The following is a 10,292-nucleotide window of genomic DNA, read 5'->3' on the forward strand; positions in this document are numbered from 1 at the left end:
TCCTAAACTAGAAGGCCCTAGTCATGTACTTGTGTGCTAGGAAAAGAGTAAACCATGTAGAGAAACCATACACAAGGCCCTAGTCATGTACTTGTGTGGCTAGAAAAAGAGTAAACCATGTGGAGAAACTATACACATGGAAGTATGCATGCAAACTAGGTTGATGTAGTGAGTGAGTGAGCCCAGATCCTCTCCATCAAACCGTACCTTCCAATCCCATCTCACACCATTCATGGGGTGTGGTATAGAGACGGGACGTGGTTATTTATTTTGTTCCGGTAAGAACTGATGGTTAGAATTGAAAGTGTTTGGATGCCAATATATAATAGCATATTAATATAATATAAACGAGAAATGATTTCTGTGTGGGGAGAGTGTTTTTCCTGCACCCATACACATGGGGGGTGTGAAATCACAATCCTGCCCCCACGAAATGCAAAATAACATTCTTGTTCATGTTTTCTCATGTGCTTCATTGGCCCCGGTGCACTCGAAAGAGCCACATTCTCCCATAAAAAATACTTCCTCATTAATTTTATAATATTGTTATATAGATTTTTTGAAGAACTTATTAATTGGATGAAAATAAAGATAAGAGTTCCATTCTACGTGTCAATACCGACAATGATGAAGTTATAGTAAGTGGAAAATCCATCAACTTTATTAATCGGGAAGGGATCGACTCCTTCTATCGCTAGCAAAGAGCTAGGTTTTTATTCTCCAACTCTTTTTCTTTTTCTTTTTCGTCAATGATTCCAATTTAGTCATCCTTCTTCCTTTCAATTTAGTTATATTTGTCATTCAATCTACTATTATTGTTTTTCACAAATAGATCTTAGTAAAAAATAGATATATTATAATATAATATTATATTTACATAAAAAAAAGCCTAAAAATCAATGTGGCTCAGATACATGGGAGGAAAAATGACTCCCTCACCATCATGATGAAGAGCAAAACTCAAGCAAAAATCCCTTTATTACTGATGCTTCCGCGTGCTCAGCCATAGGCCTTGTAGGGAATCCTCCTCCTATTATATAGAGGTGAAAGTTTGGCTTTGACAATCTAACTTGCTTGGACTACCTTGAGCCTAAATAGAGTTTGGACCAAGTTTTTTTGATCCTAAGGGTGGATTAGGATTGAAAAACTCCAACCTTGGGTAATGGTTGGGTCGAGTTCAGGTTGAGGCCTTAGCCTGGTCTAACCTGACTCGAAATTTAACTATGAATTTTTATATTAGAATTTAGGGCTCCTATTGGTATTTTAATTGTTTATAATTCTTTAATGCATACGAAGTGAATAACAAAAATAGGTCAATAAAGGTTAATCCAACCACTGTAAAAGTCAGGGTCAACCCAACCTGGCACTGATAGGGTCAGTTAGGGCCAGGTTGGATTGGGCCTGAACATGAACTCGACCAAGTTTGGTTGGGCTTGGGTTGAATTTCGAAAATCTTGATTAGGTTAGAATTTTAAGAAACTCGGTCCAATCAGACCTATTTCATCCCTACTATTGTATTATACCAAATATATAATATAAATCGTATACATGATACAATCATGTAGGAACCACACCAATTTAGTATAAGGACCAATTTCTTAAAATAAAGACGGAGCTTAATCCTATTCTAGATGAAAAACTATCCTCTCCAACACCAACAATTCATCAACAACTCATCTAAAGCTCGAGGAATTGGACACACATCCCCATAATGCATCCCAAGTATTGACTGGCTTTAGGATGTGTGTCAACTCCTCCAAACCCTTGAGTGATCACTGAAGGACACTTGAACATGCTAATCATTAGAGAAGAGCCGGATCAGTTTCAGATCACATCCAACACTCCTTGGAATTAAACCGAAACCAAATCGATTTACACCCTTCTTACTTAAAAGATCTCGGTTATCAGATAAATTTCCTTTATTAAAAAAAAATCTGATAAATTTCCCGCAAAAAGCCGTCAATATGAGCGGCGTCAGATTCGACTAGGATGTTTGTAATTATCCTCAAGGGATATTCTAACATTTCCGAACTAAAGGCGAGAGATTCGAGAACGAGATATCGTTTTTGACCATATCGCTGATATATACATTTTAGAGAGAGAGAGAGAGAGAGAGAGAGAGATTCTTCTGCATTTGCATGGCCACGGTGCTTAAATCCATTGGGCGTGGCTCTTCCATAAGAACTGTAACCGGTATGGCCTTTAAAGTGCACAGCTGGCATGGCACGCTTCCTCAACCGCAAGGGATCATTGCCAACTACTGTCGGTTAAGTCCCAGTGTCCCACCATCAAATTTACGGAAACTACCCTTTCAACTCTGTTACCCCTCTTGAAGGGTCGCTCGCTTCTGCCAACCACTCTCTAGGGTCTACCCTTTCTTTCTGGTACCTCCTTTACTTTTCTATATCTAAAACCCTAGCGAAGATCTGAAACTCAGCTTCTCCTTCTCTTGTTGAGGAGATACTAGTTTCTGTGTTTGTTTCTGATTCGAATCGGTTTTCGTTGTGTTGAGAGTAAGGAAAAAAAAGGGGGAAAGAGGATGAAGATCCAGTGTAATGCTTGTGAGGCAGCTGAGGCTAGCGTTCTTTGCTGTGCAGACGAAGCCGCTCTTTGTTGGGCTTGCGATGAGAAAGTTCATGCCGCGAATAAGCTAGCGAGTAAGCATCAGAGGATTCCCTTGACGAATTCTTCTATGCAGATGCCCAAATGCGACATCTGCCAGGTGAGATTAAGAGTCTATTTATACTTTGTTGATTGATGAAATTGATCTTCTATATTTTTTAATTCCGAATTTGTAGGTCTATATTTGAGGGTTTAGACTTTGGAATTCTATTTTATCTTTCTTGATTTGTTTGAAGGAAAGTCAATTTTTTATTTCTTTGTTTAATTAGTTTTTGGTAGATCTCTTAATCTTATTCTATACTCATGTCCATGTCGTGTGAAAGTAGTTCTTGTGAATGGATTGTAAAAGAATGGATTTTGGTATCTTAAAAAATTTCTCCACCTCCTTGCTGTTCTTGTTTCCTCAATACTTTTGTGGGATGTACTTTGAATTATCTTTCAACTTCAGAATTCTAATCATCTTAAAATTATGATCGATTGATGAAATTGTTTTTCTGGGAATTTTTGTATCAATATTTAATCATTTTCTACATGTTTAGGTTTATATTCAACGACAAATTTAGCCTGGGGTTTCTAGAAGGGTTATTTTTATATAGTGTAGCATACCTCTGAAAAGTGTGAAATGGACCTGATGTGGTTATTGCTGTGATTTATTTATTTTTATTTGAAAATTGAGGTATTATTCGTGAAATGATGATGTCTCGTATTTTATTATGGCTTGTGAGTTCCTAATGCATGTTTGCGTTTTTTGATGGGTTGGTAGTCAAGGACCCTTATTTAATTGTGTTTTAATTTGAGACTGTGTGGTTTGATTAATGAAATGGTAACAATAAAATACTTTTTAGTCAATTATTGTTTATATTTTCCTCTCCTGGCGTGCTGTTCATGGTTTAATTATTATTAGATTCTGTTTTTTGGGTTTGGAATTTCTGGTTGTTTAGCGTTGTATGTAATCATTGGTTGTGAGTTTCCAGTCTATATATCTGCTAAGTGATTGTGGATCTTGGAGGAACAACCAAACAATATGCCATTTGTTATTTTTGTTGCGACACTCGTTGCCGTTTTAATTGAAGTGCAGTGAGTCTTAAGTGACTGATTTAGAAGCTTTACAAGTCAAAGGGATTATGAACTCCCTCTTGATTCACCTTATCGTCCCTTCTCCCCACCTTGAAGCATATCCATCTATAATTTCCGATCAGGGTCAGGATCTTGTTCCTTTAAAAAGAGAAGGTCGGCCATCATTGTAACATTGGAAACTAGGTTGAAATCTGACATGCCTACTGTAGGAAAAGACAGCTGAGCAACATTCTAAGTTTTTGTGTACCCTGTAGATTATGATTCAGAGTATTGTTCACGAAAAAATATAGAGAAAAGATTGCCGATATTAACTACTATACAGCCAACATCCTAGCACTGTGCTAGATAATTCTTTTCACAAATGACCATCATTGTTCAGTAACTGGCAACAGCTTGGTAAAAATGTGCTACAGTGTTCGGTTATTTGTCATAGTAGTTGGTAGAAGTTTGCCTTTGATGGGTGGGGGCAATCAGTGTTAGGAGTTGTAGGCGAATGTCTAACGTGGATCCGTCTTGGATGTACAGTATAATCCTTGTGCCCAATTATGAGTGTACTATTAAGCAAGGCTGCACCTGAGTATTGGTTGCATATTGAATTCACCTGATTCAAGCATATGTGAATGGAATGCCCAGGACTTCTAAAAGCATAAATAAATAAACCTTTCTTCATAATTTTTTGATGACTGTTTTCTTTGTTGTTTCCAGCAAAAGAACCTGGAGTATGGTGTCTAGAATTTTATCTTGAAACACTTATCCATAGAGCAGAAGATTTTATGATATTATATTGTGGGGAAGAAGGGGGGATAGTGTAATATATTTATCTAACCATATAAGAAAAAAAGGAGGGAGTGGTTACCACTCAATCAGGAAATCCTTAAAGGGGCCAGTGTGACATTACCAAAGTATATAATAAATCAAGGGGATGACAAACATAAAAGCACAACAATAGGAGAGAAGACCCACAACAGACTAGAACCAACCTTTGTTTGGCTACTCTTCTGTGACCTCTTTGGCAGGTATATCCTCCTAAAAGAACAGGACACTCAAGCTGAGATGTTTTTCTTCATAACCTGTTAATTAGTATTTATCGGGGAAAATAAAAAGCAGAGAAAATGGAAAGAAGAAAAACAGATAAACAATAATAGGCACACTGAAGTAAACTGCCTATAATGCATCTGAATGTTTTTATAAGGTGGAAGCAAATTTGAGCTCCATGACTTTGGATCTTTTTTCCCCGTGCTTTCTAATATTTAATCCCCAATTTGCAGGAGACTGTTGGTTTTTTCTTCTGCCTAGAAGATCGGGCTTTGCTTTGTAGGAAGTGTGATGTTGCCATACACACAGCAAACCCCTATGTGTCCAAACACCAGAGGTTTCTTCTTACAGGGGTGAGAGTGGGGCTGGAGCCTAAAAATCCAGATGCGCCTTCTATGAAGGAGAAGTCAAACTCTGTGGAAGAGACTGTAACAGTACCTCGAACAGTGTCTAGAAGGGGTTCAACTGCATCAGTGACTGGTGAAACTAATGGAGTCTTGTCGGGGCAAGCCAGTGGAGGTAAGGGTCCAACAATGAGTAAAATGTCTTTTTCTGGAGGCACTACAACTGGATCTATCCCAGAGTGGCCATTAGATGAGTTTCTTGGATTAACAGATTTCAATCACAATTTTGGATTCATGGAGCATGGATCTTCCAAGGTATGCTCTTCCAAAGATGAATCTCATATATGTTGAAAACAAATTTCTTTCTATTTAATTTAAGGTCTGAGTGGTATAGATTTTTCTCTTCCTATGGATTTCCACCGGGACTGCACCATTTTATAATTTATATAGTCTTTGTAGCTGATGTCCCTGTGAGGTTAGTCAAACTAAATATGCAGGCTCACTTGGAAGCCATCTGTTTAAACCAAGTGCGACTTAGTTTTATTTAGTCCAAGAATTAGTTGTCTTGGATTGTGGTCTTGAAGAATCTCAAAGGTCCACTTCTGTGACAAATAAACCGCTTTAGTCCTGTGAGCTTTGTACTGCAATCTTCTAGGTGAAGGGGTCAAAGTAAGTGTCAAAACAGAACATGTAGCTGTATCTCAGCTGGTTATGGTTATGTTGAAGTGACTTGAATTTTGGGGTTCTATATGCTCTGGGTGTGTGTTTTCTTCAGAGAGTGAAACTCTGCGCCACTAAATTCTAGGTGCTCAGAATGCGGGAGATGTTCATACATATATTTTGGAAGATCACCCCCATACGTCCCACTGTATTTCTGAACTAAAGTAGAAGGGACATTATGGCTAGTATATGTTTCGTACTCTGAGAGTGTGAAATGCATTTAGGGGGCTTTGAACAATTGGTGTTTAACTACCTGCCATTATAATTCTCATTTCTCTCTCTCATCTTTCTAACCCTTCTATTGCTAGGCTGATAGTGGGAGGCTGGGAGATTCTGATTGGTCTCCAATTCTACGAGCTGCTGATGAAGATTTGGGTGTTGATGAATGTCTGAACCAGGACCCAGGAGTATCATTGATGGTGCCAGAGATTCCATCCCCACCAACTGCCTCAGGCCTCTATTGGCCAAAGACCTTGCACAATGCACAATTTGACAGTGGATTGTTCGTTCCAGATGTTGGATGTTTGCCAGTGCGAAATCACGGGCAGCACCTTCTGGACGCCAGAGTTCCAGAATGCCGTAGGCAATACTAACTGTGAAATCACCAAGCGTCATCCTTACCAAAGAGATGAGGCAGATGAGAGGGAAGATTTTTGTACAGATTTTGTAGTATGTTGTAGTAACTATTTGGGGTTGTGAGGTTGTAGTTTATAAACGTTCTGGTTAGGCATCTGTGCTTTTAGCAAGTGTTTAAATTTTCTTTCCTGCCTGAAAAAACAGAGGGGCCTGGCTTTAATGGGCCTTTAACAGCACAAGGGCTAGTTTATAAAGTTCTTGTTTGAGAGCTTGTGCTTGTATTGTATTGGGTGGGCAAAAGCGAAATGCCGCTCGTTTTTTTTCCTTCCAATTGAGTTGCTATTAGGCTGTGTTTGGTAGTCAAGAGAAGAAAAGAAAAGAAAAAAAAAAGTATACTTTTTGTATTTTTTTCCTTGGGTTAAGAATTTTTCTTTGCACTTGGTGTGTCTTAACCCAAGAGAAGATTTTCCTTTTTAAGTTCATAATTTTTTTGGTAATTGTGAAATTTTTTTTTGTTCCTCAAAAAATTTTCTTGTAAAAACCCCAAGAAAACATGAAAAAATATGAAAATATAATAAGATAAAAAATGAATAATTACACAATGATTTTTTATTTGTCTATATATTTTTTAAAATTTAATTTTTTTGTGAATTTGTTTATTTTATTTTATTTTATTTTCTATTAATCAAACATATGTATTTTTTTTTTTTTTTTCCCATTTTTTCTCTTTTCTTTTTTAGATTTTTTTTTTCTTTTCTTTTCTTCTCTTGGCTACCAAACATAGCCTTAGATTTCAGCTTCTTATGAGGTATTCTTGGTTAATTCTGGTTCTGGAAACTTCGCTGGCCCCATATTGCAACCACCAGCTTGGGTTGGGGGATGGATGGTGGATCCCACGAGTGCCACATGGTGTTTTCTTTTGGGAGACTCAGAAAAAATCTTGAATGTGTGTTAAAATAGGTGGAGATATGAAATCTGAAATACTGGATGAGGAAGGTTTGGGGGTCTAATCAACGAATCAATTAGCAAATGGTGGTTATGGTGGGCGTGTCAGCATCCATAGGTTTCAAAATTTTTTTTTATAGAAATCAATCTTCGATTATGGTAGGCGTGTCGGCAAAATGGCGTTCCCCCAACCCAAAATTACTGAGGTTGAAGATCGCTGCGAGGTTGCTGACAGCCTGTACTTATTGAGGGGGTGAAGTATCGCTGTCAGGTTGTGTACAGCCAGCATTTTATTGAGGGAGAAATGATCGCTGCCAGGTTGTGTATAGTCTATACCGTTCACGGGAGCTTTTAAGGGTGAAATGATCGTCTTACCTTGTGATCGATGTTGTTTTAACGTTTTAGTCCTATTAACTTTGTCTGCTGTCTTTTTTGACTTATGAACATTGATTAAAGTTTGTATATTTTAACTGATTTCTCAATTTTGTTAGTATTTGTCAATCTTTTGGTGGTGATATTTCATTGGTTTCTCAGGTGATCTGATATATTGTCGTTTTCTATTTTTGGTGTCACATTCATGAACCTTCCATTTATTGGGCAACCTTTTTTTTTTTTTTTTTTCAATTATTGTAAAGTGAAAGGTTTCTTTTCTTTCATACATGAACTATGGAATCATTTGGTTTTATCTACTTATTGATTGTCTTTTAACTTAAAATTTGGAGGGTTATATAAGTAGCCTGTGGCAGTATGGTGGAGCGCACTAATAAGATGTGATGAAATGGATTTATATATAAGCGGGAACCAAGATCATGTAATGAGAAAAGGAGAAAAATAGACGGGGTGCCAGCGTATACTAACCCAATAGTTCATTGAACTTTTCCTTTTAAAATTAGCGAATTGTCCTTCTGTAGCCTGGGGAAGATAGCAGTAAATCAAGCTATCATTTGCAAATTTAAAAAGATTAGTAGGCTATGTTTGGTTGCAAGGGACATTAAAGAGAAGAAAAGTGAAATTTTCATACTTAAAAAAGAAATATATATAATCATTATTCCATGTAATTATATCATTACTTTAAATCATTCCATATTTGATTATAAAATGTTACTTTACTTTACATCAAAAACCCTCTGTTATAATATATAAAATAAAAATTACATGTAAAATGTATCATTGCCAAATATGGTTAAAAAAATCAAATAGCTTATATAATCACATTGAATCACATGGGGTAATGACTATAAACATTCACTTTTTAAGTATAAAAATTTCACTTCTCTTCCCTTTAAATTCTCCTTGAAAGCAAACGGAGCCGTAGAGAAACGATGCATAAGTAGTGTTTGTCATATTAGTCCCACTTCGATTTTGAGTGAAAAAAATCATTTTCTTATATATTTGTTAATACCTCTTCTTACCATATCGGTCTTTTTGGATGAAAATTTACATGGTATTAGAGTGGGTTCTCTCCGATTCAATTTGGTTCTGTCCTCCCTAGTTATGTTCACATGTACCACCTTACACGTGAGGTGAGTGTTTGTCATATTAGTCCCACATTGGTTCTGAGTGAAAAAAATCCATTTTCTCATATACATGTGAACACCTCCTCTTACCAGATCGGTCTTTTGAGATAAACATTTACAAGAAGAAGATAAAAACAAAGACAAAACAACCTTATGTTGTATTTTTCATTTCCTCATATATATATATATATACGTGAATACCTCCTCTTTCCAAATTCGTCTTTTGAGATGGACATTTAATAGAAGGAAAAAGAAGATGATAAAATAACTTTATGTTGTATATTACTTCCTCATATGTATGTGGTGGACACCTCCTTCCATTAGATCGGTTTTTTGAGATGAAAATTTAAATGGAGAAAAATAAAGATGATAAAACAACCTTATGTCCTATTTAAATTAAAAGAAGTTTTAAAAAAGGTTCATATTGTTTAAACTCATTATTCTCCGATTTTGTTTCAAGTAAAGCAGGGGAAATCATGTCCCTTTCTTTGACTTTTCAATTATTCGTCAAATTACGCACTGTTATACCACAAGACACTTTGTTTGACCTGAAATTCAAAAGTTGAATAGAATTGAAGAGCATATCCCATCTGTGTACCAATTTTGGTACATGACAAGATGCCAACGGCAATTTGTTGCTTACCCAGCATATATAATTGCTCTGATACAATCATCACCATTAAAATATTAGCCATATAATTATAAGCTGCAACAAAATGTCCAATAATGATTGTCTCGCAACACGTCAAATCAATTTTAATTTTGTGATGTTATTGGAATCTTTTATATTCATATACTTTTTTAGGAGAAATGTTTTATGTGGGGAAGTGTGGTCTTCACGCTCATATATATCTGAGGGACAAAATGCAAAATGATTCGTCCAACCTCATGAAAGGGAAAATGACCCTTTTATGGATGTTGTCGGGGATACAATGTCTTAATAGTGGGTAGAAAAATGTAGGTCTTCTGTAATTTCAGCTCACTCTGCGCATCAATCATTGTTATTAGTGGGACCTTAATAAATGAGTGGATCAATGCGGGAGCTTAGAAAATTTTCCGAGGCTTTGTAGTTATTTCTGTAAATTTTCTATATAGGGTTTTGTAATATATTTGTAGTGAAGTTTTCTTTTCTGTTAGCAAACTGAAAGATAGTGAAGCATGATCTTATCTCACAAAGGACGTGAACAATTTTGCTAAGCCTCGTAATATGTGTGTATTGTGTGATTGCTTGTTTTTGTTTTCTCATTCCTCTTCTGTATCGTTTGCTTCCTTGTGTCATCCCATTGTCCCTCTCACACACGTTGGAATCATAGTACCCCTCGACAGAAAGCACTTCCCTATTTTTTAATGTTGAAATTTGAAGGTAAACTCTATGATCAAATAATATGAGGGATTTTCTTCTTATAACTAAATATGATTTATTATAAAAGAAGAAATAAAAAAAAAAAAAAATTAC

At 36.2% G+C, this 10,292-nt stretch overlaps 1 protein-coding gene across 2 annotated transcripts; it reads left to right on the plus strand.

Moving 5' to 3' along the window:
- The first annotated feature begins 2,240 nt into the window (after positions 1–2,240).
- LOC122059976 (B-box zinc finger protein 22-like) lies at positions 2,241–6,642 on the plus strand. Of its 2 annotated transcripts, none has more exons than XM_042623088.1 (3): positions 2,241–2,722; positions 4,968–5,393; positions 6,197–6,642. In XM_042623088.1, the coding sequence occupies exons 1-3, from the start codon at positions 2,540–2,542 to the stop codon at positions 6,389–6,391; spliced, it is 804 nt and encodes a 267-aa protein (XP_042479022.1). In that variant the 5' UTR covers positions 2,241–2,539; the 3' UTR covers positions 6,392–6,642. The 2 variants fall into 2 exon arrangements, with proteins under 2 accessions (XP_042479022.1, XP_042479021.1); XM_042623087.1 differs by having other exon boundaries at positions 2,254–2,722; positions 6,107–6,642.
- Positions 6,643–10,292: the final 3,650 nt, after the last annotated feature.

Source organism: Macadamia integrifolia, chromosome 13 (assembly GCF_013358625.1).
Source record: "Macadamia integrifolia cultivar HAES 741 chromosome 13, SCU_Mint_v3, whole genome shotgun sequence".
Classification (NCBI taxonomy): domain Eukaryota; kingdom Viridiplantae; phylum Streptophyta; class Magnoliopsida; order Proteales; family Proteaceae; genus Macadamia; species Macadamia integrifolia.